This window comes from Oryza sativa, chromosome 3, assembly GCF_034140825.1.
Source record: "Oryza sativa Japonica Group chromosome 3, ASM3414082v1".
Lineage (NCBI taxonomy): Eukaryota > Viridiplantae > Streptophyta > Magnoliopsida > Poales > Poaceae > Oryza > Oryza sativa.
This window is the reverse complement of record NC_089037.1, coordinates 32137580-32161497: the sequence shown is the minus strand read 5'-3', so window position 1 is coordinate 32161497 and position 23918 is coordinate 32137580. Positions and strand designations below refer to the sequence as shown.

The 23918-nt window shown below is 41.5% G+C and overlaps 1 protein-coding gene, 2 long non-coding RNA genes, 45 other non-coding genes and 2 pseudogenes across 48 annotated transcripts; 49 read left to right on the top strand and 1 right to left on the bottom strand.

Moving 5' to 3' along the window:
- The first annotated feature begins 251 nt into the window (after window positions 1–251).
- On the top strand, window positions 252–2330 carry LOC4334152 (large ribosomal subunit protein uL13-like; annotated as a pseudogene).
- Window positions 1325–1404, top strand: LOC112938374 (small nucleolar RNA R12). Its single transcript, XR_003241573.1, has one exon. It is a non-coding gene; the product is annotated as a small nucleolar RNA R12 (small nucleolar RNA).
- LOC112938476 (small nucleolar RNA SNORD24) lies at window positions 1577–1659 on the top strand. The gene has a single exon (XR_003241675.1). It is a non-coding gene; the product is annotated as a small nucleolar RNA SNORD24 (small nucleolar RNA).
- On the top strand, window positions 1941–2036 carry LOC112938472 (small nucleolar RNA R30/Z108). Its single transcript, XR_003241671.1, has one exon. It is a non-coding gene; the product is annotated as a small nucleolar RNA R30/Z108 (small nucleolar RNA).
- On the top strand, window positions 2102–2199 carry LOC112938435 (small nucleolar RNA snoR31). Its single transcript, XR_003241635.1, has one exon. It is a non-coding gene; the product is annotated as a small nucleolar RNA snoR31 (small nucleolar RNA).
- Window positions 2245–2340, top strand: LOC112938408 (small nucleolar RNA snoR31/Z110/Z27). Its single transcript, XR_003241607.1, has one exon. It is a non-coding gene; the product is annotated as a small nucleolar RNA snoR31/Z110/Z27 (small nucleolar RNA).
- Window positions 2341–2417: 77 nt separating this feature from the next.
- Window positions 2418–2499, top strand: LOC112938421 (small nucleolar RNA snoR77Y). Its single transcript, XR_003241621.1, has one exon. It is a non-coding gene; the product is annotated as a small nucleolar RNA snoR77Y (small nucleolar RNA).
- Window positions 2500–2560: 61 nt separating this feature from the next.
- Window positions 2561–2742, top strand: LOC112938404 (small nucleolar RNA Z112). The gene has a single exon (XR_003241603.1). It is a non-coding gene; the product is annotated as a small nucleolar RNA Z112 (small nucleolar RNA).
- A 60-nt stretch (window positions 2743–2802) lies between these two features.
- On the top strand, window positions 2803–2953 carry LOC112938441 (small nucleolar RNA snoR2/U65). Its single transcript, XR_003241641.1, has one exon. It is a non-coding gene; the product is annotated as a small nucleolar RNA snoR2/U65 (small nucleolar RNA).
- Window positions 2954–3017: 64 nt separating this feature from the next.
- On the top strand, window positions 3018–3138 carry LOC112938450 (small nucleolar RNA SNORD14). Its single transcript, XR_003241650.1, has one exon. It is a non-coding gene; the product is annotated as a small nucleolar RNA SNORD14 (small nucleolar RNA).
- A 58-nt stretch (window positions 3139–3196) lies between these two features.
- On the top strand, window positions 3197–3317 carry LOC112938461 (small nucleolar RNA SNORD14). Its single transcript, XR_003241661.1, has one exon. It is a non-coding gene; the product is annotated as a small nucleolar RNA SNORD14 (small nucleolar RNA).
- Window positions 3318–3834: 517 nt separating this feature from the next.
- On the top strand, window positions 3835–3953 carry LOC112938412 (small nucleolar RNA Z107/R87). Its single transcript, XR_003241611.1, has one exon. It is a non-coding gene; the product is annotated as a small nucleolar RNA Z107/R87 (small nucleolar RNA).
- A 105-nt stretch (window positions 3954–4058) lies between these two features.
- Window positions 4059–4154, top strand: LOC112938469 (small nucleolar RNA R30/Z108). Its single transcript, XR_003241668.1, has one exon. It is a non-coding gene; the product is annotated as a small nucleolar RNA R30/Z108 (small nucleolar RNA).
- A 66-nt stretch (window positions 4155–4220) lies between these two features.
- Window positions 4221–4318, top strand: LOC112938434 (small nucleolar RNA snoR31). The gene has a single exon (XR_003241634.1). It is a non-coding gene; the product is annotated as a small nucleolar RNA snoR31 (small nucleolar RNA).
- Window positions 4319–4363: 45 nt separating this feature from the next.
- On the top strand, window positions 4364–4459 carry LOC112938407 (small nucleolar RNA snoR31/Z110/Z27). The gene has a single exon (XR_003241606.1). It is a non-coding gene; the product is annotated as a small nucleolar RNA snoR31/Z110/Z27 (small nucleolar RNA).
- A 77-nt stretch (window positions 4460–4536) lies between these two features.
- Window positions 4537–4618, top strand: LOC112938419 (small nucleolar RNA snoR77Y). Its single transcript, XR_003241619.1, has one exon. It is a non-coding gene; the product is annotated as a small nucleolar RNA snoR77Y (small nucleolar RNA).
- Window positions 4619–4679: 61 nt separating this feature from the next.
- LOC112938402 (small nucleolar RNA Z112) lies at window positions 4680–4863 on the top strand. Its single transcript, XR_003241601.1, has one exon. It is a non-coding gene; the product is annotated as a small nucleolar RNA Z112 (small nucleolar RNA).
- Window positions 4680–8645, top strand: LOC136355777 (uncharacterized). The gene is made up of 3 exons (XR_010740149.1): window positions 4680–6021; window positions 6132–8119; window positions 8230–8645. It is a non-coding gene; the product is annotated as an uncharacterized lncRNA (long non-coding RNA).
- Window positions 4924–5074, top strand: LOC112938443 (small nucleolar RNA snoR2/U65). Its single transcript, XR_003241643.1, has one exon. It is a non-coding gene; the product is annotated as a small nucleolar RNA snoR2/U65 (small nucleolar RNA).
- LOC112938444 (small nucleolar RNA SNORD14) lies at window positions 5139–5259 on the top strand. The gene has a single exon (XR_003241644.1). It is a non-coding gene; the product is annotated as a small nucleolar RNA SNORD14 (small nucleolar RNA).
- Window positions 5318–5438, top strand: LOC112938460 (small nucleolar RNA SNORD14). Its single transcript, XR_003241660.1, has one exon. It is a non-coding gene; the product is annotated as a small nucleolar RNA SNORD14 (small nucleolar RNA).
- LOC112938415 (small nucleolar RNA Z107/R87) lies at window positions 5935–6053 on the top strand. The gene has a single exon (XR_003241615.1). It is a non-coding gene; the product is annotated as a small nucleolar RNA Z107/R87 (small nucleolar RNA).
- LOC112938470 (small nucleolar RNA R30/Z108) lies at window positions 6156–6251 on the top strand. The gene has a single exon (XR_003241669.1). It is a non-coding gene; the product is annotated as a small nucleolar RNA R30/Z108 (small nucleolar RNA).
- Window positions 6319–6416, top strand: LOC112938437 (small nucleolar RNA snoR31). The gene has a single exon (XR_003241637.1). It is a non-coding gene; the product is annotated as a small nucleolar RNA snoR31 (small nucleolar RNA).
- On the top strand, window positions 6464–6559 carry LOC112938410 (small nucleolar RNA snoR31/Z110/Z27). Its single transcript, XR_003241609.1, has one exon. It is a non-coding gene; the product is annotated as a small nucleolar RNA snoR31/Z110/Z27 (small nucleolar RNA).
- On the top strand, window positions 6637–6718 carry LOC112938418 (small nucleolar RNA snoR77Y). Its single transcript, XR_003241618.1, has one exon. It is a non-coding gene; the product is annotated as a small nucleolar RNA snoR77Y (small nucleolar RNA).
- Window positions 6780–6961, top strand: LOC112938405 (small nucleolar RNA Z112). Its single transcript, XR_003241604.1, has one exon. It is a non-coding gene; the product is annotated as a small nucleolar RNA Z112 (small nucleolar RNA).
- Window positions 7022–7172, top strand: LOC112938442 (small nucleolar RNA snoR2/U65). Its single transcript, XR_003241642.1, has one exon. It is a non-coding gene; the product is annotated as a small nucleolar RNA snoR2/U65 (small nucleolar RNA).
- LOC112938457 (small nucleolar RNA SNORD14) lies at window positions 7237–7357 on the top strand. The gene has a single exon (XR_003241657.1). It is a non-coding gene; the product is annotated as a small nucleolar RNA SNORD14 (small nucleolar RNA).
- LOC112938459 (small nucleolar RNA SNORD14) lies at window positions 7416–7536 on the top strand. The gene has a single exon (XR_003241659.1). It is a non-coding gene; the product is annotated as a small nucleolar RNA SNORD14 (small nucleolar RNA).
- LOC112938414 (small nucleolar RNA Z107/R87) lies at window positions 8033–8151 on the top strand. The gene has a single exon (XR_003241613.1). It is a non-coding gene; the product is annotated as a small nucleolar RNA Z107/R87 (small nucleolar RNA).
- On the top strand, window positions 8254–8349 carry LOC112938471 (small nucleolar RNA R30/Z108). The gene has a single exon (XR_003241670.1). It is a non-coding gene; the product is annotated as a small nucleolar RNA R30/Z108 (small nucleolar RNA).
- Window positions 8417–8514, top strand: LOC112938436 (small nucleolar RNA snoR31). Its single transcript, XR_003241636.1, has one exon. It is a non-coding gene; the product is annotated as a small nucleolar RNA snoR31 (small nucleolar RNA).
- Window positions 8562–8657, top strand: LOC112938409 (small nucleolar RNA snoR31/Z110/Z27). The gene has a single exon (XR_003241608.1). It is a non-coding gene; the product is annotated as a small nucleolar RNA snoR31/Z110/Z27 (small nucleolar RNA).
- Window positions 8658–8734: 77 nt separating this feature from the next.
- Window positions 8735–8816, top strand: LOC112938417 (small nucleolar RNA snoR77Y). Its single transcript, XR_003241617.1, has one exon. It is a non-coding gene; the product is annotated as a small nucleolar RNA snoR77Y (small nucleolar RNA).
- A 61-nt stretch (window positions 8817–8877) lies between these two features.
- Window positions 8878–9059, top strand: LOC112938403 (small nucleolar RNA Z112). The gene has a single exon (XR_003241602.1). It is a non-coding gene; the product is annotated as a small nucleolar RNA Z112 (small nucleolar RNA).
- A 60-nt stretch (window positions 9060–9119) lies between these two features.
- Window positions 9120–9270, top strand: LOC112938440 (small nucleolar RNA snoR2/U65). The gene has a single exon (XR_003241640.1). It is a non-coding gene; the product is annotated as a small nucleolar RNA snoR2/U65 (small nucleolar RNA).
- On the top strand, window positions 9129–10743 carry LOC136355776 (uncharacterized). Its single transcript, XR_010740148.1, has 2 exons — window positions 9129–10217; window positions 10328–10743. It is a non-coding gene; the product is annotated as an uncharacterized lncRNA (long non-coding RNA).
- Window positions 9335–9455, top strand: LOC112938433 (small nucleolar RNA SNORD14). The gene has a single exon (XR_003241633.1). It is a non-coding gene; the product is annotated as a small nucleolar RNA SNORD14 (small nucleolar RNA).
- LOC112938458 (small nucleolar RNA SNORD14) lies at window positions 9514–9634 on the top strand. The gene has a single exon (XR_003241658.1). It is a non-coding gene; the product is annotated as a small nucleolar RNA SNORD14 (small nucleolar RNA).
- LOC112938413 (small nucleolar RNA Z107/R87) lies at window positions 10131–10249 on the top strand. Its single transcript, XR_003241612.1, has one exon. It is a non-coding gene; the product is annotated as a small nucleolar RNA Z107/R87 (small nucleolar RNA).
- On the top strand, window positions 10352–10447 carry LOC112938468 (small nucleolar RNA R30/Z108). Its single transcript, XR_003241667.1, has one exon. It is a non-coding gene; the product is annotated as a small nucleolar RNA R30/Z108 (small nucleolar RNA).
- On the top strand, window positions 10515–10612 carry LOC112938438 (small nucleolar RNA snoR31). Its single transcript, XR_003241638.1, has one exon. It is a non-coding gene; the product is annotated as a small nucleolar RNA snoR31 (small nucleolar RNA).
- On the top strand, window positions 10658–10753 carry LOC112938406 (small nucleolar RNA snoR31/Z110/Z27). The gene has a single exon (XR_003241605.1). It is a non-coding gene; the product is annotated as a small nucleolar RNA snoR31/Z110/Z27 (small nucleolar RNA).
- Window positions 10754–10830: 77 nt separating this feature from the next.
- Window positions 10831–10912, top strand: LOC112938420 (small nucleolar RNA snoR77Y). Its single transcript, XR_003241620.1, has one exon. It is a non-coding gene; the product is annotated as a small nucleolar RNA snoR77Y (small nucleolar RNA).
- Window positions 10913–10973: 61 nt separating this feature from the next.
- Window positions 10974–11157, top strand: LOC112938401 (small nucleolar RNA Z112). Its single transcript, XR_003241600.1, has one exon. It is a non-coding gene; the product is annotated as a small nucleolar RNA Z112 (small nucleolar RNA).
- Window positions 11158–11217: 60 nt separating this feature from the next.
- LOC112938439 (small nucleolar RNA snoR2/U65) lies at window positions 11218–11368 on the top strand. The gene has a single exon (XR_003241639.1). It is a non-coding gene; the product is annotated as a small nucleolar RNA snoR2/U65 (small nucleolar RNA).
- Window positions 11369–11432: 64 nt separating this feature from the next.
- LOC112938462 (small nucleolar RNA SNORD14) lies at window positions 11433–11546 on the top strand (annotated as a pseudogene).
- A 246-nt stretch (window positions 11547–11792) lies between these two features.
- LOC9267917 (uncharacterized) lies at window positions 11793–14464 on the bottom strand. The gene is made up of 7 exons (XM_015776140.3): window positions 14228–14464; window positions 12954–13934; window positions 12772–12853; window positions 12620–12686; window positions 12334–12519; window positions 12185–12245; window positions 11793–12105 (listed from the first exon to the last, which is right to left on the bottom strand). Exons 1-7 carry the CDS (start codon window positions 14361–14363, stop codon window positions 12062–12064), a joined length of 1557 nt encoding a protein of 518 aa, XP_015631626.1. The 5' UTR covers window positions 14364–14464; the 3' UTR covers window positions 11793–12061.
- Window positions 11942–12041, top strand: LOC112938416 (small nucleolar RNA Z107/R87). The gene has a single exon (XR_003241616.1). It is a non-coding gene; the product is annotated as a small nucleolar RNA Z107/R87 (small nucleolar RNA).
- Window positions 14465–23918: the final 9454 nt, after the last annotated feature.

The following is a 23918-nucleotide window of genomic DNA, read 5'->3' as shown; positions in this document are numbered from 1 at the left end:
CGTGTTCCTTTGAATATTTTCACTTTTTTATACAGTTGCTTGGAATCAATTACCTGCTCACGCAAAGAGGAGAGGCATATCTATTTTAGAGCCGCTCCTTTTAGAGCCAAAGCATTCTGCAAAGCGTGTTGGGCCATGAAACTGCATTGCAGCAGAAGAGGCCCACTAACCGGCCCAATAAGGAGCGCAAGCGTGACACCCTAACCGAGAGGATCTATAAATAAGAAACCCTAGCGTCCCACCCCTCTCCCATTCCGCCTCCACCCCTGCCACCCCTCCAAACCCTAGTGCCGCCGCCGCCGCCGCCTCCAGGAGAGGAGAGGTAAGTCGAAGATGGTGTCCGGCTCCGGCGTGTGCGCGCCGCGCGTCGTGGTGGACGCGCGCCACCACATGCTCAGCCGCCTGGCTTCCATCATCGCCAAGGAGCTCCTCAACGGGAAGCGCGTGGTGGTCGTCCGCTGCTAGGAGATCTGCATGTCCGGCGGCCTCGTCCGCCAGAAGATGAAGTACCTCCGCTTCCTCCGAAGAGGATGAACACCAAGCCCTCCCATGGCCCCATCCACTTCCGCTCCCCCGCCAAGATCCTCTGGCGCACCGTCCGCGGGTAAGCTAATCAAACCCCGAAGCTGTGCGGATCAATGGATTTCTCTCCGCTTTCCCCTTGTCATTTCGATTCCTGTTCTGATTTTGCGTCGGCGGCGCGGTGAATCCCCTGCAGCATGATCCCGCACAAGACCAAGAGGGGAGAGGCGGCGCTGGCAAGGCTGAAGGCGTACGAGGTCGTGACGCCGCCGTACGACAGGACCAAGCGCATGGTCATCCCCGACGCGCTCAAGTACGTCGGATTCGCTTGTTGTTTGGATATTTTCTTTTTGTGATTATTGTAATTGTGCACGAGCGATTGGTCTAATGGTGTTTGTTTGGTGCCGAATTGTAGGGTTCTGAGGCTGCAGCCTGGGCACAAGTACTGCCTCCTCGGCCAGCTCTCCAAGGAGGTTGGCTGGAACTACTATGACACCATCAGGGTAAGTTTCCATTCCTCCAAGGAGTAGCTGTGTTGTAATTGTTGTGATTGGACTGTTTACCAGCGGTAGATTTATAATAGATCGGGCCATTCATTTAGTAGTTTTTAGTAATGCTCGTTCCGTCGATTAACTGGATACCTTCATGAAATGAAATAGAGCTCGATAAAAAATAAGGCACTAGATTGTTTTTTTTCAATTGTGATGATCCTTAGTTTGTTAGATTGCCTTGTTATAGTTGCTGGTTTTGCGGTGGTTAATTTATATGGTTCATATATTTCTTTTGTGGTGAAATGCTCATGATCTGGGTGATGAAGAAAATCAGACGGATTCCCATTGAATTTCCAAATATGATTTTAACAACCAGCTACTTCTGACAGATCATGACATTTCTGACTGTAAACATTTATCTTCCTTGCTGTAAAATTTTATCTTAATTTCCAATTGTGATGTTTGCTGATATATTTAGTCCACTAGCTACAAATGATTTTCTTCAAGAGTTTTATGGGAATGATTATGTAATTATTAAGTTGCGATTGTCTGATTTTTATATGGGCCTGTGATGTAAGCTAAATATTTGCTACTCTTGATGGGGATTCCCAGTTGATGATCTCATACCACCAAGATCTCTGAGGCTCATAACATCATCCATTTTCTAAAGTACAAACCCCTTGAAACGAAATTGCATGTTTGGGGTGCCTGTAGCTCTGCATGTTGGGTGATTTCTTATTTTGTTTTCAGCTGTGCCACTAATATGTTATTTCTAACTTTGGGTGATTTGTATGCCGATTTTCCCGCTGAACCGAGCCATCTTGTATTGCTCATTTTTTTCTTATTTCTGGTTTGATATTTTGTGTTAAAATTTGTATATTTTTTTATTCCTTTTCGGTTTAGATCTGTGTTCTTTGCATTGGAGGAGGCTGTTGCGATGAGGATATTATGCTCCCTCTTCTGAAGGCATTGAGGACGCTCGCTGGCAGAATCGAACAAATTATTAAAGCCACCACTGAGTAGCATGAAATCCTCCTCCAATTTGTTCTTATTATTTCTATGTTTTTTATTGTTTTCTTAGATCTGTTTGGATTGTGAGGAGGTAATTGATGCATAATCCAACACTTGATCAGAGGATGGCTTTTGTCGTCCATATGACGTTACACATCTCTGCATCTGAATCCAGTCACAGAACATATCCTTTATCGTTTATAGTTTGTGGAATTTTTACAGTATCAGAGGATGAAACCTTATAACAATCTTAGGACACCTTCTGACACAGTGCAATCACACTGTGAATGAGAAGGCTTTTCTTTCTGATGATGCTTTAAATATCCAATTTATATTCTTTCATCCAATCTTGCGTGTTTTATAATTGTTTCTGCTTCCTACATCTATGATTTTGAGCCTGTGATGATTAGCATATTGTTGGAATTACCGTCGGATTATCAAATGACGACATTTGTCTGTCTTCCTGAGGCTTAATCCAATAATATTGTAGTTTATATAGATCTAAATTCTGTTCATGTATTATGAGTTGCAACCTTGTCCCGGTGAGGAATCTAAGACCATAGGAAGTGCCGTATGACACTTTAAACAGCAGCTGCTTTTCTCCTTTGCAAGTGTCCATCCTTCGACCATAACCTTTGTGGTTTGGTCTTGGATGGAGTACCCATTTGCAATTGGTTTAATTCGGGTGTGTGTGATTTTAAACGGGTCTCTGAGGGATTGTGCGTAGCTTTGTCTCATATAATCTAAAATTTGCATCTGCTATTTTTGTGATTGTTTAGGCCTGATGCCACGTCACCTGTAGCTATGGCTTTGACCGGTGATGCTTTGATTAGGCCAAAACCGAGTTGGTTTCGGACGTTTCACATGTTTATAGGAACCTGGGACTGCATCTCCATCGGTCTACAGAGCCGGTTTCTGTGATTACATTTGATTTATTTGAAGTAACAACTTTTTTGGTTTTTGTTTTTATTTTCTTACAAATCCTTAATAGTATGGCAATGATGATAAATTTAAGGCTTGTTTCTCATAACATTCGCAGTTGCCGCCTAAGAGCTCTCGCCCTGCCAGGCTTGAGAGCTAATGCTGTTGATTCCTTCCTTGGATGTTTGAGCCATTTTCTTTATATATTACTATTTGTGTTCTTTTGCTCTGTGTAAGTTGGTGTTCTGCATTGCAAATGATGCTATAATCAAGGCTTGTTTCTCATGACATTCGCAGTTGCCGCCTAAGAGCTTTCGCCCTGCCAGGCTTGAGAGCTAGTGCTGCTAATTCCTTCCTTGGATGTCTGATGCCTAGCAACACCAACTCTATCCTATTTAAATAATTTGTTTTGCCCATTTTTTAATTCATTCTCTTCAATTAATTTGATTGCCAGTTTGGACATTCATGTTTACTGAAAAGTATTTGGGCTGTGATGGATGCCTTGTGATGCTAAAATCAAGGCTTGTTTCTCATGACATTCGCAGTTGCTGCCTAAGAGCTTTCGCCCTGCCAGGCTTGAGGGTTAGTGCCACTGCTGCAGCAAATCTCCACCTCTTTCCTCCCGCTGCAGCAAATCTCCTCTTGCAGCAAATCTCCTCCTCTTTCCACCCCCGTAGACGCTTTTCCTAGCACAGCCAGATCTGCTTATTCTTCTGCACCTTTTGCTACATCCTGTGATTTGTTGTTTCATTTTGTTGTTTTTTTTCACGGCTGTTTTTTTCTAGTATGCATGCGATGCAATTGCAGTGAGGACTTGAATTTTCGCTACAACCTGATATTTCTATTGTGATCTTTTTTTTGTCACGCTGTTCTATTATGCCAGCAATGCGATGGCAGTGACGACTTGGTAATATTCAAGCTCAACAGACCAAATCACAGGTCTTTCTCTCTGGATCCACTCCTCTGGGATTGATTTGTATGCCGATTTTCCCGCTGAACCGAGCCATCTTGTATTGCTCTTTTTTTTCTTATTTCTGGTTTGATATTTTGTGTTAAAATTTGTATATTTTTTTATTCCTTTTCGGTTTTATCTGTGTTCTTTGCATTGGAGGAGGCTGTTGCGATGAGGATATTATGCTCCCTCTTCTGAAGGCATTGAGGACGCTCGCTGGCAGAATCGAACCAATTATTAAAGCCACCACTGAGTAACATGAAATCCTCCTCCAATTTGTTCTTATTATTTCTATGTTTTTTTATTGTTTTCTTAGATCTGTTTGGATTGTGAGGAGGTAATTGATGCATAATCCAACACTTGATCAGAGGATGGCTTTTGTCGTCCATATGACGTTACACATCTCTGCATCTGAATCCAGTCACAGAACATATCCTTTATCGTTTATAGTTTGTGGAATTTTTACAGTATCAGAGGATGAAACCTTATAACAATCTTAGGACACCTTCTGACACAGTGCAATCACACTGTGAATGAGAAGGCTTTTCTTTCTGATGATGCTTTAAATATCCAATTTATATTCTTTCATCCAATCTTGCGTGTTTTATAATTGTTTCTGCTTCCTACATCTATGATTTTGAGCCTGTGATGATTAGCATATTGTTGGAATTACCGTCGGATTATCAAATGACGACATTTGTCTGGCTTCCTGAGGCTTAATCCAATAATATTGTAGTTTATATAGATCTAAATTCTGTTCATGTATTATGAGTTGCAACCTTGTCCCGGTGAGGAATCTAAGACCATAGGAAGTGCCGTATGACACTTTAAACAGCAGCTGCTTTTCTCCTTTGCAAGTGTCCATCCTTCGACCATAACCTTTGTGGTTTGGTCTGGGATGGAGTACCCATTTGCAATTGGTTTAATTCGACTGTGTGTGTGATTTTAAACGGGTCTCTGAGGGATTGTGCGTAGCTTTGTCTCATATAATCTAAAATTTGCATCTGCTATTTTTGTGATTGTTTAGGCCTGATGCCACGTCACCTGTAGATACGGCTTTGACCGGTGATGCTTTGATTAGGCCAAAACAGAGTTGGTTTCCGACGTTTCACATGTTTATATGAACCTGGGACTGCATCTCCATCGGTCTACAGAGCCGGTTTCTGTGATTAAATTTGATTTATTTGAAGTAACAACTTTTTTGGTTTTTGTTTTTATTTTCTTACAAATCCTTAATAGTATGGCAATGATGATAAATTTAAGGCTTGTTTCTCATAACATTCGCAGTTGCCGCCTAAGAGCTCTCGCCCTGCCAGGCTTGAGAGCTAATGCTGTTAATTCCTTCCTTGGATGTCTGAGCCATGTTCTTTATATATTCATATTTGTGTTCTTTTGCTCTGTGTAAGTTAGTGTTCTGCATTGCAAATGATGCTATAATCAAGGCTTGTTTCTCATGAAATTCGCAGTTGCCGCCTAAGAGCTTTCGCCCTGCCAGGCTTGAGAGCTAGTGCTGCTAATACCTTCCTTGGATGTCTGATGCACAGCAACACCAACTCTATCCTCTTTAAAAAATTTGTTTTGCCCATTTTTAATTCATTATCTTCAATTAATTTGATTGCCAGTTTAGTCATTCATGTTTACTGAAAAGTATGTCGGCTGTGATGGATGCCTTGTGATGCTAAAATCAAGGCTTGTTTCTCATGACATTCGCAGTTGCCGCCTAAGAGCTTTCGCCCTGCCAGGCTTGAGGGTTAGTGCTACTGCTGCAGCAAATCTCCTCGTCTTGCAGCAAATCTCCTCCTCTTTCCTCCCCCGTTGACGCTTTTCCTAGCACAGCCAGATCTGCTTATTCTTCTGCACTTTTTGCTACATCCTGTGATTTGTTGTTTCATTTTGATGTTTTTTTCACGGCTGTTTTGTTCTATTATGCATGCGATGCAATGGCAGTGAGGACTTGAATTTTTTCTACATCCTGCAATTTCTTTTGTTTCGTTTTGATCTTTTTTTTGTCACGCTGTTCTATTATGCAAGCGATGCGATGGCAGTGACGACTTGGTAATATTCAAGCTCAACAGACCAAATCACAGGTCTTCCTCTCTGGATCCACTCCTCTGGGATTGATTTGTATGCCGATTTTCCCGCTGAACCGAGCCATCTTGTATTGCTCTTTTTATTATTTATGGTTTGATATTTTGTGTTAAAATTTGTATATTTTTTATTCCATTTCGGTTTAGATCTGTGTTCTTTGCTTTGGAGGAGGCTGTTGCGATGAGGATATTATTCTCCCTCTTCTGAAGGCATTGAGGACGCTCGCTGGCAGAATCGAACCAATTATTAAAGCCACCACTGAGTAACATGAAATCCTCCTCCAATTTGTTCTTATTATTTCTATGTTTTTTTTATTGTTTTCTTAGATCTGTTTGGATTGTGAGTAGGTAATTGATGCATAATCCAACACTTGATCAGAGGACGGCTTTTGTCGTCCATATGACGTTACACATCTCTGCATCTGAATCCAGTCACAGAACATATCCTTTATCGTTTATAGTTTATGTGGAATTTTTAAAGTATCTGAGGATGAAACCTTATAACAATCTTAGGACACCTTCTGACACAGTGCAATCACACTGTGAATGAGAAGGCTTTTCTTTCTGATGATGCTTTAAATATCAAATTTATATTCTTTCATCCAATCTTGCGTGTTTTATAATTGTTTCTGCTTCCTACATCTATGATTTTGAGCCTGTGATGATTAGCATATTGTTGGAATTACCGTCGGATTATCAAATGACGACATTTGTCTGGCTTCCTGAGGCTTAATCCAATAATATTGTAGTTTATATAGATCTAAATTCTGTTCATGTATTATGAGTTGCAACCTTGTCCCGGTGAGGAATCTAAGACCATAGGAAGTGCCGTATGACACTTTAAACAGCAGCTGCTTTTCTCCTTTGCAAGTGTCCATCCTTCGACCATAACCTTTGTGGTTTGGTCTTGGATGGAGTACCCATTTGCAATTGGTTTAATTCGGCTGTGTGTGATTTTAAACGGGTCTCTGAGGGATTGTGCGTAGCTTTGTCTCATATAATCTAAAATTTGCATCTGATATTTTTGTGATTGTTTAGGCCTGATGCCACGTCACCTGTAGCTAGGGCTTTGACCGGTGATGCTTTGATTAGGCCAAAACCGAGTTGGTTTCCGACGTTTCACATGTTTATAGGAACCTGGGACTGCATCTCCATCGGTCTACAGAGCCGGTCTCTGTGATTACATTTGATTTATTTGAAGTAACAACTTTTTTGGTTTTTGTTTTTATTTTCTTACAAATCCTTAATAGTATGGCAATGATGATAAATTTAAGGCTTGTTTCTCATAACATTCGCAGTTGCCGCCTAAGAGCTCTCGCCCTGCCAGGCTTGAGAGCTAATGCTGTTAATTCATTCCTTGGATGTCTGAGCCATGTTCTTTATATATTCATATTTGTGTTCTTTTGCTCTGTGTAAGTTAGTGTTCTGCATTGCAAATGATGCTATAATCAAGGCTTGTTTCTCATGAAATTCGCAGTTGCCGCCTAAGAGCTTTCGCCCTGCCAGGCTTGAGAGCTAGTGCTGCTAATACCTTCCTTGGATGTCTGATGCACAGCAACACCAACTCTATCCTCTTTAAAAAATTTGTTTTGCCCATTTTTAATTCATTATCTTCAATTAATTTGATTGCCAGTTTAGTCATTCATGTTTACTGAAAAGTATGTCGGCTGTGATGGATGCCTTGTGATGCTAAAATCAAGGCTTGTTTCTCATGACATTCGCAGTTGCCGCCTAAGAGCTTTCGCCCTGCCAGGCTTGAGGGTTAGTGCTACTGCTGCAGCAAATCTCCTCCTCTTGCAGCAAATCTCCTCCTCTTTCCTCCCCCGTAGACGCTTTTCCTAGCACAGCCAGATCTGCTTATTCTTCTGCACTTTTTGCTACATCCTGTGATTTGTTGTTTCATTTTGATGTTTTTTTCACGGCTGTTTTGTTCTATTATGCATGCGATGCAATGGCAGTGAGGACTTGAATTTTTTCTACATCCTGCAATTTCTTTTGTTTCGTTTTGATCTTTTTTTTGTCACGCTGTTCTATTATGCAAGCGATGCGATGGCAGTGACGACTTGGTAATATTCAAGCTCAACAGACCAAATCACAGGTCTTCCTCTCTGGATCCACTCCTCTGGGATTGATTTGTATGCCGATTTTCCCGCTGAACCGAGCCATCATGTATTGCTCTTTTTATTATTTATGGTTTGATATTTTGTGTTAAAATTTGTATATTTTTTATTCCATTTCGGTTTAGATCTGTGTTCTTTGCATTGGAGGACGCTGTTGCGATGAGGATATTATGCTCCCTCTTCTGAAGGCATTGAGGACGCTCGCTGGCAGAATCGAACCAATTATTAAAGCCACCACTGAGTAACATGAAATCCTCTTCCAATTTGTTCTTATTATTTCTATGTTTTTTTTATTGTTTTCTTAGATCTGTTTGGATTGTGAGTAGGTAATTGATGCATAATCCAACACTTGATCAGAGGACGGCTTTTGTCGTCCATATGACGTTACACATCTCTGCATCTGAATCCAGTCACAGAACATATCCTTTATCGTTTATAGTTTATGTGGAATTTTTAAAGTATCTGAGGATGAAACCTTATAACAATCTTAGGACACCTTCTGACACAGTGCAATCACACTGTGAATGAGAAGGCTTTTCTTTCTGATGATGCTTTAAATATCCAATTTATATTCTTTCATCCAATCTTGCGTGTTTTATAATTGTTTCTGCTTCCTACATCTATGATTTTGAGCCTGTGATGATTAGCATATTGTTGGAATTACCGTCGGATTATCAAATGACGACATTTGTCTGGCTTCCTGAGGCTTAATCCAATAATATTGTAGTTTATATAGATCTAAATTCTGTTCATGTATTATGAGTTGCAACCTTGTCCCGGTGAGGAATCTAAGACCATAGGAAGTGCCGTATGACACTTTAAACAGCAGCTGCTTTTCTCCTTTGCAAGTGTCCATCCTTCGACCATAACCTTTGTGGTTTGGTCTTGGATGGAGTACCCATTTGCAATTGGTTTAATTCGGGTGTGTGTGATTTTAAACGGGTCTCTGAGGGATTGTGCGTAGCTTTGTCTCATATAATCTAAAATTTGCATCTGCTATTTTTGTGATTGTTTAGGCCTGATGCCACGTCACCTGTAGCTATGGCTTTGACCGGTGATGCTTTGATTAGGCCAAAACCGAGTTGGTTTCGGACGTTTCACATGTTTATAGGAACCTGGGACTGCATCTCCATCGGTCTACAGAGCCGGTTTCTGTGATTACATTTGATTTATTTGAAGTAACAACTTTTTTGGTTTTTGTTTTTATTTTCTTACAAATCCTTAATAGTATGGCAATGATGATAAATTTAAGGCTTGTTTCTCATAACATTCGCAGTTGCCGCCTAAGAGCTCTCGCCCTGCCAGGCTTGAGAGCTAATGCTGTTAATTCCTTCCTTGGATGTCTGAGCCATGTTATTTATATATTCATATTTGTGTTCTTTTGCTCTGTGTAAGTTAGTGTTCTGCATTGCAAATGATGCTATAATCAAGGCTTGTTTCTCATGAAATTCGCAGTTGCCGCCTAAGAGCTTTCGCCCTGCCAGGCTTGAGAGCTAGTGCTGCTAATTCCTTCCTTGGATGTCTGATGCACAGCAACACCAACTCTATCCTCTTTAAATAATTTGTTTTGCCCATTTTTAATTCATTATCTTCAATTAATTTGATTGCCAGTTTAGTCGTTCATGTTTACTGAAAAGTATGTCGGCTGTGATGGATGCCTTGTGATGCTAAAATCAAGGCTTGTTTCTCATGACATTCGCAGTTGCCGCCTAAGAGCTTTCGCCCTGCCAGGCTTGAGGGTTAGTGCTACTGCTGCAGCAAATCTCCTCCTCTTGCAGCAAATCTCCTCCTCTTTCCTCCCCCGTAGACGCTTTTCCTAGCACAGCCAAATCTGCTTATTCTTCTGCACTTTTTGCTACATCCTGTGATTTGTTGTTTCATTTTGATGTTTTTTTCACGGCTGTTTTGTTCTATAATGCATGCGATGCAATGGCAGTGAGGACTTGAATTTTTTCTACATCCTGCAATTTCTTTTGTTTCGTTTTGATCTTTTTTTTGTCACGCTGTTCTATTATGCAAGCGATGTGATGGCAGTGACGACTTGGTAATATTCAAGCTCAACAGACCAAATCACAGGTCTTCCTCTCTGGATCTACTCCTCTGGGATTGATTTGTATGCCGATTTTCCCGCTGAACCGAGCCATCTTGTATTGCTCTTTTTATTATTTATGGTTTGATATTTTGTGTTAAAATTTGTATATTTTTTGTTCCATTTCGGTTTAGATCTGTGTTCTTTGCATTGGAGGAGGCTGTTGCGATGAGGATATTATGCTCCCTCTTCTGAAGGCATTGAGGACGCTCGCTGGCAGAATCGAACCAATTATTAAAGCCACCACTGAGTAACATGAAATCCACCTCCAATTTGTTCTTATTATTTCTATGTTTTTTTTATTGTTTTCTTAGATCTGTTTGGATTGTGAGTAGGTAATTGATGCATAATCCTACACTTGATCAGAGGACGGCTTTTGTCGTCCATATGACGTTACACATCTCTGCATCTGAATCCAGTCACAACATATCCTTTATTGTTTATAGTTTATGTGGAATTTTTACAGTATCAGAGGATGAAACCTTATAACAATCTTAGGACACCTTCTGACACAGTGCAATCACACTGTGAATGAGAAGGCTTTTCTTTCTGATGATGCTTTAAATATCCAATTTATATTCTTTCATCCAATCTTGCGTGTTTTATAATTGTTTCTGCTTCCTACATCTATGATTTTGAGCCTGTGATGATTAGCATATTGTTGGAATTACCGTCGGATTATCAAATGACGACATTTGTCTGTCTTCCTGAGGCTTAATCCAATAATATTGTAGTTTATATAGATCTAAATTCTGTTCATGTATTATGAGTTGCAACCTTGTCCCGGTGAGGAATCTAAGACCATAGGAAGTGCCGTATGACACTTTAAACAGCAGCTGCTTTTCTCCTTTGCAAGTGTCCATCCTTCGACCATAACCTTTGTGGTTTGGTCTTGGATGGAGTACCCATTTGCAATTGGTTTAATTCGGGTGTGTGTGTGATTTTAAACGGGTCTCTGAGGGATTGTGCGTAGCTTTGTCTCATATAATCTAAAATTTGCATCTGCTATTTTTGTGATTGTTTAGGCCTGATGCCACGTCACCTGTAGCTATGGCTTTGACCGGTGATGCTTTGATTAGGCCAAAACCGAGTTGGTTTCGGACGTTTCACATGTTTATAGGAACCTGGGACTGCATCTCCATCGGTCTACAGAGCCGGTTTCTGTGATTACATTTGATTTATTTGAAGTAACAACTTTTTTGGTTTTTGTTTTTATTTTCTTACAAATCCTTAATAGTATGGCAATGATGATAAATTTAAGGCTTGTTTCTCATAACATTCGCAGTTGCCGCCTAAGAGCTCTCGCCCTGCCAGGCTTGAGAGCTAATGCTGTTGATTCCTTCCTTTGAGCCATTTTCTTTATATATTACTATTTGTGTTCTTTTGCTCTGTGTAAGTGTTCTGCATTGCAAATGATGCTATAATCAAGGTTTTTTCTCATGACATTCTCAGTTGCCGCCTAAGAGCTTTCGCCCTGCCAGGCTTGAAAGGTAGTGCCACTGCTGCAGCAAATCTCCTCTTTCCTCCCCTGTAGACGCTTTTCCTAGCACAGCCAGATCTGCTTATTCTTCTGCACTTTTTGCTACATCCTGCGAGTTCTTTTGTTTCATTTTGATCTTTTTTTTCACGGCTGTTTTGTTCTATTATGCAAGCGATGCAATGGCAGTGAGGACTTGAATTTTTGCTACATCCTGCAATTTCTATTGTGATCTTTTTTTTTTCACTCTGTTCTATTATGCAAGCGATGCGATGGCATATTCAAGCTCAACAGACCAAATCACAGGTCTCTCTGGATCTACTCCTCTGGGATTGATTTGTATGCCGATTTTCCCGCTGAACCGAGCCATCTTGTATTGCTCTTTTTTTTATTATTTATGGTTCTCTAGATAAACACGAAGATCTCCACCAGGGCCTGCATTGCAATTCACAGCGTGAATAAGATGTATTACTCCGGAAGATAAGGCATCTACAGATACGAAATGATCACATACCCAATGAATTATCGTTGCTGTTAAGATAACTGTAGGGTTGAGGGAAAATGGCAGTATATGGCTGCAGAACACAGACATGAAAAAAAAAATCAATAAGGCAAATATATTGTTCAAATGAAGTGGTATGTGAAAGAGAATAAAGCTAATACCGGATTACGCAGTGCCTTGTAAGGAGAATCATCCACAAGTAACGTATTAGAAGGCGAATAGTACCCCTGCTCCCACGGTAGATCAGGTTCTTCCTTGTTCCACAGTTTCCTCAATTCCTTCAGTACCAATGGTTTGTGAATGTTCTCCAATGTTTTGTGTCCAGTAAATGTGCATTTAGACATGTCCTGCCCATTATGTTAGATATGATCATGAAGGTTCCAGGCTAAAAATAACTTGCAGTAGACTAGTAGAGACACAGACACCAAAATGTTAGATATGACCTACCCAACAAAATTTTAGCAAAGGTCTGAAATCTCTCATGATGATATCAATGACTGAATCAACATTCTGCCTGGAGAAATGAGAGTTACACAGTAAGTACAGTTGAAGCAATGATGGAAAAGTAATAAAAGATAGATATGGACAAGAGATCATACTTTTTTCTTGAGGACCATATGCCTAGCTCAAAATTTTGTAAGCAAAAACTAAGAAAATCGTGGCAGTAAGGTCTTCGGAAGACTGGTAGGGAGGTATATTTTGAGCATTAACATCTTGTGTAACAACTCTAGAACAATATTTTGCAAATAATAATAATGGATGATGGTACAAGTAAATTCACCTAGTTTGCCTCGAACCTTTGCATCAGCCATATGGGAATTGTGGTAATCTTGGTTGATGTCCGCAAGCAAACCATTAAGATCTAGAATAAGAAGTTTTTTCTTCCGAAACCCTGTCAAGGATACTCTTGGTAACAAGGTGATTGGAGGCTTTTGCTGATATGTCAGAGGTAAACTTGAAGGCCTTATGAAGTTAGCACTATTGTGTGTTGATAAGTAAGCTTCTTCTGTCATGCGCAGTTCATTTCTCTCTACATTGGTATAATCCATATGTCTTCCATAATCATATTCCCATTTCCCCATGGTACTTAATCCATAAATGTTTAGACCACGATGAACATCTGATACACCGTAAGGAGGGATATTTCCTGTATGGAAGAAGTTAAAACCTTGATTGAATGGATCGAATGCATTCATTGGGTGTACAGGAGGAAAACCCATAAACTTGTTGCCTATGTAACCCCTAACATGTGATGGATGCAGAAAATGGCTGTGCAGGGTATAAGGTTCTCTCATAAAAGGTCCTATCCTCTGGTTCTCCTGTACACTGTAAGGGTTGTAACTAGCATTTGACATGCCGGTAAAACCATCACCGACTGTGCTTTGACAAACTCTCTCTTCAGTTGTGGAGTGTAGGCCGTCGATCCTGACATTTGCATCAAACCTAGAATCTTGAAGTGGCATGGAAGATGTATCATGATCTGTAGTTTTCCTGGTGTCGAGCATGCAATGTTCTGAATTCCCTGCTGAGTTAGCATTCTTCACTTCTGGACGCTTTGGATTGCTATTCTCATTTGAATGCACCAACTGACTGGACGAACTTTGCACTGATTCTGCGCACAAATTTGCTTCCAAATCACAACCTGCTTTCTGGGGCAAATCTCCTTGAGTTGAAAAGGCACGTTCCTTGTAATTTTCAGACTTGCTAGTAGAGATGTCAGGTAAGCATCCTTGAGCATCAGCATGCTCCTCTCCATTATTTTCTGCAAAGAAAAAAGGTAATCTAATCAGGTAGTAGCCTTGAACCTCTTAATACTAAAACTTAGAAATTTCCAAACAGAGTTTCTTAAACTCAAACAGATATCAGAAAAAGCAAAGCATGTCTTCTTCTCACACAACAGAGGGTTTCGCTTTCACGGATGCTAGGCTACCTCTCTAGATTTGATCGAACCGCAGAACAAATGTCTATTATTAGCGGGAGAGAGAGAGAGAGAGAGAGATGAAACCCGAGCAACAACGACAGCGCGTCGCAACTCGCAACGCGGTTGGTAGTTACCTGAGGCAGGGGATCCTCCCTGCTTCTTCCCCGCGGCGGCGCGCTTCCGCCGCTGCCTGCGCTGCTGGTTCCGCCGCTTCGACGACGACGACGAGGCGGCGCCGCCGCCGCCCTGGAGCATCACCATCGGGAGCATCGGCGGGGTTCTCTCTAGATCTAAGCCCCCGGGGAGAAGAAATCGAGGGGGAAGAGAGACGAGGAGGAGCTTAGCGAATCGCGAGTCGTTAACGTCAGGGCAGAAGAGGAGGAAGAAATGTGAGAAAATGCTTTTTTTGCATCGTGTGCTCCCCGAAATCCGAGTGGCGGGCGGGAGGCGGAAGGAAGAGGGGCGGAACAGGTGCGCGTACTGTGTGTGGGTCGTGTGTCGCCGGTTCTTTTTGGACTTTTTCTGGGTTCGATTCGACCGAGGTTTGAGGTTTCGGCTCGAGCCTGTCTATTCGAGTCAGACTAAAGAACGGCAGACCCAGTGGTTTTTTTTATTATTTTCAACCCTTTTGTTATTTTAATTACGCAGTAGATGTACGCGTACACGTGCACACACCATTACACACGCAACACCACACTCACACCCCCATGAATACGTCCCCTAACGCAGTAGATATAGCTGACATGTGGGCCCAAGGGTATTTTTGACATTTCACGCGATTTCTCTTTCCTCCCCAATCGGAAAGTATTATTTTAATCGGCACGGTGTCCACTAGCAAATTACCACGTTTATAGAATGTTTTCCCCCAAAAGTGAGTTTGGGCAGTGTCCTAGGGCTAAAACCACATATAACAAGTGTCCTGTAGCAAAATTTCTCATATTTATCTTTGCATAACCAAGATTATACGCCACCCAATCCCTTAGAGATTTGTTCCCGATTCCCGACCTATAACCATAGAGTGGATTGAAGCAATGCTTCCAAGCTAGTAAGGCCGTGTTTAGTTCCAAAATAATTTTTCAAACTTCTAACTTTTCCATCACATCAAAACTTTTTTACACAAACAAATTTCCAATATTTCCGTCACATCGTTTCAATTTTAACCAAACTTTCAATTTTAGTCTGAACTAAACATAGCCTGAAAAACCGTAGTGAAATGCGCAATCCATTTTTCGCTGGGACGGCGGAAGGACGCCGTCTGAATTTCATTATCATTAGATAAAATGTACTGTTCATGATGTCAGGTAGGAAACTTATTAGTACTGGTTTCAGGATGTACGAATTATGCAATTCGGACGAAACTCTGAGAGAAAGCAGCAAAACTGATTACTACTTGACTAACGCATGCTCTCACTAAAGTCCCCTCACACCCCCGTGAATACGTCCCCTAACACATGCTCGAAGAGACTGAAATTAGCGGCACGTTCATGATCTCACAGTTCGCACTAAAGTCTTGTTGAAAGTCCACTTACTTATGCAGAATATTCGTGGGCACTAGGATTTAAACCCTGGTCTACCACCACACCACTGAGGGTTTTACTTTTGGCTAATCCGTACATTAGTCATCACCAACAAAATGGGTATCCATTTTCGATTCCTTTATATTGGGTCCAGTGAGGGGATCGGGGGTGAGTCCTTTGAAAAAAAACCACGCGTCCGACCATCGCTCTGGAAAGGAATTAAATGTGAGTTATGCGCTTTAATCACGCTGGCCAACGGGTGGAAACGGCCGTGTGATTCTCTCTCATTTCCTTAGCCGAGAGATTATTTCCCAACAAACAATTAACCTTTTCCAAATCTATTCTCAACCCTTTTGTTTTTTTAATTATGCAGTAGATGTACACGTGCACACACCACTATACACATAATACTACACTTACATCTCCGCAAATATGTCTCCTAACACATATTCCAAGAGATGAAAATCATAGTGGCATATCTCTGATCTTACTAAAGTCCTCTTGAAAGCTTACTTACATATATATAATATTCGTGCGCACTAGGATTTAAACCCTGGTCTACCACCACGCCACTGAGGGTTTTAGTTTTGGCTAATCTGTACATTAGTCATCACCTACAAAACAGATAGCGATTCTTTTATATTGTGTCCAGTGAGAGGATCGGGGACGAGTCCTTCGGAGAAAAACTGTGTATCTGACCATCGTGCTTGAAAGAAATTAATTGTGAGTTATGCGCGTTAATCACGCGGGCCAACAGGTGGAAACAACCGTGTGATTCTCTCTCAATTCTTTAGCCAAGAGATTATTCCGAACAAACAATTCACCTTTTCCAAATCCATTTTACAGGCAATGCAAACACCTCTCGAGAAACTAGGATCTTCATTTCTTCCGCATCTGCACCATGCCATATAAATTTCCATAAAGGTAGCAGCATGACTCTCGTATGCATAGCTCCCCTTGAGGTTGAAATGGAACTATTTATGCTTAGGAGTGATGCTTTTATCGAATATGAGCCTATTTTCACTCAATCGTCTAGTTTTTACTTTTCCTGTATACAGAAGAGATCTACTCTCATACCGTGCAAAAAAAGCCTACTATTTGGTTGGTTTAATAGAAAAAAAAATCCTTTGTTTATGAGATATGATATATTCTATGCAAGTGATAGCAACAAGGTTGATTCGTCTAAACGTACCTTATGCCCTGGCTAGTTTACTGAAACTAAACAACCAAAACCATTAAAAGGTGCTTTTGTTGCCATACTTGCTTCGCCAAATTCTACATAGGAAAATTGATCAATATTTATCGGGAAATTTTGCTACAGGACACTTATTATATGTGGTTTTAGCTCTACGACACTGCCCAAACTCACTTTTGGGGGAAAACACTCCATAAACGTGGTAATTTGCCAGTGGACACCGCGCCGATTAAAATAATACTTTCCGGTTGGGGAGGAGAGAGAAATCGCGTGAAATGTCAAAAATGCCCTTGGGCCCACATGTCAGCTCTATCTCCTATCTCTCTCTCAAAGCGCGCTCGCACGGGTGGCGTCGGTCGTGGTGGAGATGGCGAGGACGGCGGCCGGCGGAGTGAAGCGGGATGGCGGCAGCGGTGCACGAGCGCGCGGCCGCCGGAGCCACCCCTCGCAGCCGGCGCCATGCCCGTGCCCGCTCCGCCAGGCGTGGGGCAGCCCCGACGCACTTGTCGGCCGCCTCCGCACCGCCTTGACCCGTTCTCGTCGGCGTCAACGTCGGCATCCACGCCGGCCTCATTGCCGAAGTCACGTCGCCATGGTTCATCCTGCGCTGTGCGTGGTGACCGCGCCCGCGAAGTCGGTGCCACAGCCTTCGCCTGACTCCTAGAGACCGACGACGGCGACGGCGAGGATCCTCTAGGCACTTCACTCAGCCGACGCTGCCACTCCGGTGGCTGCGCGCTCATCCACCGCCGCCGCCGCGCTCCACTCCGCCGGCCGTCGTCCTCGCCATCTCTGCCACGACCGACGCCACCCCGTGCAAGCGCGCTCTGAGAGAGAAGAGAGAGATGAGGAGAGAGATAGGAGATATAGCTGACATGTGGGCCCAAGGGCATTTTTGACATTTCACGCGATTTCTCTCTCCTCCCCAATCGGAAAGTATTATTTTAATCGGCACGGTGTCCACTAGCAAATTACCACGTTTATAGAATATTTTCTCCCAAAAGTGAGTTTGGGCAGTGTCCTAGGGCTAAAACCACATATAACAAGTGTCCTGTAGCAAAATTTCTCATATTTATCTTTGCATAACCAAGATTATACGCCACCCAATCCCTTAGAGATTTGTTCCCGATTCCCGACCTATAACCATAGAGTGGATTGAAGCAATGCTTCCAAGCTAGTAAGGCAGTGTTTAGTTCCAAAATAATTTTTCAAACTTCTAACTTTTCCATCACATCAAAACTTTTTTACACACATAAATTTCTAACATTTCCGTCACATCGTTCCAATTTCAACCAAACTTCTAATTTTAGTGTGAACTAAACACAGCCTGAAAAACCATAGTGAAATGCGCAATCCATTTTTCGCTGGGACGGCGGAAGGACGCCGTCTGAATTTCATTATCATTAGATAAAATGCACTGTTCATGATGTCAGGTAGGAAACTTATTAGTACTGGTTTCAGGATGTACGAATTATGCAATTCGGACGAAACTCTGAGAGAAAGCAGCAAAACTGATTACTACTTGACTAACGCCCACAGTCAAATCAGCTGTTGATCAGTTCTCATTCAACTTCCTATTGCCTTGGCCATGAACAACAGGAACAAGGTGCTGGCTCTGAAGGCACAAATTTTTTTGCAGGAATTGTAAACAAGTATTGTGCCATCAACAAGCACGAACATATGGTATGGTACCAATAAACAAGTATCAAAAAGACATTCAGGCAGTAGCAAAACAAACCCAGCTTGTGAACATGACACTATGGCACTTATAACCTGATCTCTCAGATCAGCAGCCTGGCAAAAAAAAAAAAGTCTAGCTAGCTTCCGCACCACAAGACTCGTGTTCTGCAAACTATCATGATGTCATCCACTCCCTCCATTGCCGGCAAACAACAAAACAATGCACAACTTAGATGGATAACAGTAAACACTACACAACCTAGATGGATGGTAGGAAACAGTACACAACTTCGATGAATTTACTAGTACTAGATGGACTAAGAGCAGATACAATAGTGCTATTAGGAAGGCTCCAAAACTTGTTAATCAGCCTAAAACGAGATTAAGGAAAGAAAATCACAGATCTAGAAAGAAGCCAGCGTTTGTTCTGGCACCGGCGCTTGCACAGCGTCCCACGCTATATCTTCCGGGAGATACAATAAAAAAAATTCGCTGTATCGGCCAGGAGATACAATAAAAAAAAAATTCGTTTGTAGGTCCTACTGTTTGTTAATTTGTTTGAACTAAGGCAGCTTATAGCTAACTTGTAGTTAGCTTATTGTATGAGTTACTCTTTAAGTTAGCTCTACCTGAGACATGAAAAAATTTTGAAGCCTACTGCTAGGTTGCACTATTGATCTTGCTCTAAGTACTAGTAACGATAGACAAATGAAGTGTTAAAAGGATATTCAGCCATTCAGGCAGTAGCAAAACAAACCCAGCTTGTGAGCACGAAGTGATGGGAAAGTGAATTCATTCCTTGAGGGGATATCTCCTTGTTTCGCGCATGCCACCTAAATAGTCATTAAAAAATATGAAAAAAAATAGTAACATAGATTAATATAAAATATATCACTGCACAAACATGCAAGTTTAAATTTAACTTCTACATATTATAACAAAAATAACAAATATAGTTGTAAATGTGTGATAACTTTTTTCAGTTTAATTTGTTATTTTTGTTGTAACTTGTAGAAGTTGAATTTGGTCTTGCATGTTGATGGAGCGATATATTTAGTATTAATCTATATTGTTACTTTTTTAAAAAAAATTGATAACTATTTATATAACATGCAAATAGGGATGAAAATCCACATCCCGAAGTGATGGTAAGTTGGCAACCTGACCTCTCTAACTCGCACCTCAAGACTGACTTGCTCTGAATTGATCTCACAAGTCTTCATCTGATCTCTGTTTTTGAATGATATCCTCCACTCCCTCCATTGCTGGACAGCAAAAGTACACAATCTTGATGGCCTCAGTTTAAAATTGTTGGGCAATACTGAAAATAATGTTTTGCTACACTAAAAATGCAAAATAATATTCAGCTTACAATCTGCCTTACATGAACCCTTTTCGTGTTCCTTGTTCCGGCAATAGTGAATGGTGAATATTTTAATATGAAGTAAGTCTTCTTTTGCAATGTGTAGAGTGGGATAAAAGAGAGGTACAGAAGTATAGGAGAGGAGACAAGAAAATTTGGGGACGATAAGTAATTTGTTTTGATTCAGCCTGTGTCACTTATATTAAGATATTGGTCTATAAATTCAAGTTGTGATGATAGCAGAAACATTCAAAATGGTGTGCTAGAAGCCTAGAAAGATTTGGGATTTGGGAGGAGGATGTTAAGAACATAAGACCAACTGTAGGAGGGGAGGCTTATAGCAGAACATATGTGGTTTAGTTTCAATTCAGGGCTTAAACCTGCTTTAGTTCGATACATTCAATTGTAGCAAAAACACATTTTTAACATTTAAGTGCACAGCGGTATATTTCTGAACACTTGATGGGTTAAAAGATTCAGTAGGCAGTGCCCTGGCAAAAGATTCATTAGACAAAAAAACCTAAAGTGCCGAAGGACTTTCGATACTCCTAGTTTTCTCACCTGAAAGATTGGCTGCTATGTAATATGGAAATATTTAAAGGCATTACTTAATGCGATAGACCGTGGCAACAAAGCAACAGTCTTCGGTGAACCACCTATTAATCAAAAGGAAAAGGAAAAAGTCTATATGGAGTTTTTCCTTAACGAAAAAAACCTGCTGCATAACAAAGAAAAGGTGCTGAATCATCCAGTTTATACATACATGCCTATTCCTGCAATCATGCTCGTTGTAAATAGGGAATTCTATATCGGGGAGAAGTGCTATCTTCTAATCATCTCAAGGATGAAATACGAGCGCAAGAACTTTTACAATATTTTCAGTTTAGCGAAACAGATTTTGCAGGGTTTTACACAACTATCCCTTCATTGCCCAAAGTCAGTCACTGTAAATTGTAATATCCTAGGGCTTTACTCCTACTTCTATATTCCAATATAAGCTAGCTTCCACGTAGATTTGAATGTGTTCAGCAATGTTCAGCAAACAGAGCATTTCAACTTCATATAACTTGAAAACTACATATTTTTTACCCACAAATATCTTTGTGAGAAAGCCTGCGTGTTATACTGTAGGTCCATGCTTTCAGGAATTTCACATCATTTTTAGGCCTTTCTGAGAATATTATGTGTGATTTGCAGGTCCAGAGATGCCTCCTGACAAATTCATGTATGCTCAAACTAACGTTTTTGCCTGTAGGCTGTAGCGGTTTCAGCAGCTATTCTGCAGGTTCAATGTGAGGAAAATTCTAGCGTTCAAAATATAGTCCTAACAAAAAGAAAAGGATTACTTTAGATGATTGCTCGGCTGCTTCGGCAAGCAGCAGCCTATATGCCCTTCGTAAATACCCACAGAACACTGTCCAATTCATCATACATGCTCCCACAGAAGTGCTATATAATGGATCAAGATGGTTGGGAATTCAATTGCATCAAATTGACCAAAATTATGACGCAGATAAGATTATCACACCATCGACAGATAAGCACTAGGAATTGATATACTCCCTCCGTTACAAAATATAAGGCACAACCACCCTTAACCAAAAGACCAAGAAACAATTATTATCATCTAGTTTGGATCACCCTAATAAATATAATGTATGCATCCAATAGAATTAGAGATCTTGAGTGTAGGATTTAAAAAAGTAATAATTTAATGGAGAAGTGGTTCTAGTTAATTGTATACATGCATGCATGCCTTATGGAACATCTGTGAAACTCAAATCATCCCTCAAGGGGATATCCCCTCATTTTTGCATGTCACTTAAAAAGTCATCAAAAAATTTGAAAAAATTTAGTATGATAGATCAATATATGATTTGTCACTTCACAAACATGCAAATTCAAATTTAATTTATACAAGTAGAAACAAAAATAAAAATTTTGACTATGAATAGAACGCGTAATTCACGGTCAAATTTATTATTTTTGTTTCGAATTGTATAAATCGAATTTTAACTCGCATGTTTCCAAAAAGATATATCATATATTGATCTATCTTGATATTTTTTTTTCAAATTTTTTGATAACTTTTTGAATGACATGCACAAAACGAGGGGATGTCTCCTCGAGGGACAAAAAAAAATCCACTTCCGGAACATCTAAAAAAATAGTTGTGCCTTATATTATGGAACGGAGGGAGTATGTATTAGCAAGCATCAAGCACGTCAAACTGTGTCGACGATATGGCCCTGGGGTCCCTGGTCTAGGGGGAAGAAGGCCCTCCCTGTGTGGCACGTACGGTAGGTCCAGTCCCCATGTATGGGTCGCGCCCTCAGAAAGAGAGCAGCCGTCCCCCCTCCCCCCGGCTTGGGGTGCCCCGTGCCACCCCTCAGGCCCGAGGGGCTGGATCGCTCCGAGGCCCTAGCATGGCTGCCACGTGGTGGCCATGTGGAGAGCCTGAGCGGGCGGATGCGCTGTCTACCAGGCGCATTCATGAGCAGCGCGCCAACCGCTCCCGTCGCATTTAATGCGACAGGGCAGGGCGTGCGCCGCTCACAGATGGACGTGTGTCTGGCGACCGCCTTTTGACCGTTTGTGACCCAACAATGGATGGAAGGGACGGGTGGTAGCGCACCCACGTCCCGATTCACGTCAGGCGGCGTGGGGGCAGGTATGCCCCGTCCCATCGTGCGCAGTGGGCGGTCTTGCAGGTCATCATCTCCGATGCGCGTGTGCCCACAAAGTCGCCAAACATTTAATAGCGAATGATAGGGGATGTCCCCCGTGTCGGCCGGCAGGCTTCAGTGGGGGCCACCCAGGAGAAGACGTGCGGATCGCTTCCGGCCAAGGCACGAGATGTGTTTAAATATAGGTAGAGTGGGCCCCACTCCCGTGGAGGGAGAGCAGGGGCGATGCATGTGGTATCCCCTTCATCTTTAAAAGGAGGACCCCGCCCTGCGTGTAAGGGGATGACGCTGAAAAAAGAAAACAGATTCTAGGAAGAGGCAGGCCAAACCCTAGCTGGTACTCCCAGGATCTGAAATCTTTGTAACCGCACGAAGATCAACACATAGTCAGGAGTAGGGTATTACGCTTGATAGCGGCCCGAACCTGTATAAACCCCTCTCTCTCACTCTCTCGCCTTCCACCTCGTGATCTTGATTCCCGCAGATTCACCTCGCTCGCGCGAGAACACGTTCCTTAGCATTGTACCCGATTCCCAGGCCGAACTCACAAAGGGGGGCTTCACAGCCTCCCACTAGAGAGGATCACCCTCCGACAAACTGAAAGCACTATAGAATGAGCATGAGCCATCTCCAAAGAAGGTATGCGAGTTTTTGCAAAAACAGTTAACCCAAGATAAATTCATATTACTTCAGTGCATACACAAGATTATGAGATCGACAAGGAAAAACATACTGGTACCGATAAACAGAAGTATTAAAAAACCCAGCTTGTGAGCCCCCCGGCTTTTTCCCTAGCTTATTAGGGAATAAAAATGAATTTATAGGTAAAAATTTTATATATGTGTTCTTGGTGACTTAAAAGCCAATGCTGAAAAAGAAACTACTTTGAAAATATCTCAAAATTAAGTTTGAAAATTTAAATTTTGGCTTATTTTTTGGCTGTTTAGACCATCCAATGGGAGCCTGAACATCGAATGATGGAATTCAGAGTCTGATCTCCCTAATCAGCATTTGATCTCCTAACTTGACTGGCAAAACAAATCTACCTGGCTCCCGCACCACACCATTTGCTTCCGTGATATCTCTCTCTGCATGTTTTCATCAACTTCCTCCGATCCAATGCTGGGCAACAAGAAAACAGTAGACATGTCAGATGGATGACAATGCTAACGCCATAACATGTTTGCTACAGTAACAAACAAGACAATGGGTAATAGTAGTAATTCACAACATCAGCATGTATAAAATAACAAAACAGTACACAAGTCAGGTGAATGACAATGCTAGTGCCATAACATGTTTGCTACAGTTGCAAACAAGACAATGAGTAATAATAATTCTAGTAATTCACAACATCAGCATGTATAAAATGCGCAATCAAAT

Bases quoted from the DNA above. Each gene is read 5' to 3' on its own strand.
- LOC9267917 (XM_015776140.3), bottom strand. From the start codon at position 14,363: ATGCTCCCGATGGTGATGCTCCAGGGCGGCGGCGGCGCCGCCTCGTCG. The intron at 12,854-12,953 runs GTGAATTTACTT...CCTCCCTACCAG, and splicing joins AAAGGTTCGAGGCAAACTAG to TCTTCCGAAGACCTTACTGC. The intron at 12,520-12,619 runs GTAGGTCATATC...CATAATGGGCAG, and splicing joins CTTTGCTAAAATTTTGTTGG to GACATGTCTAAATGCACATT.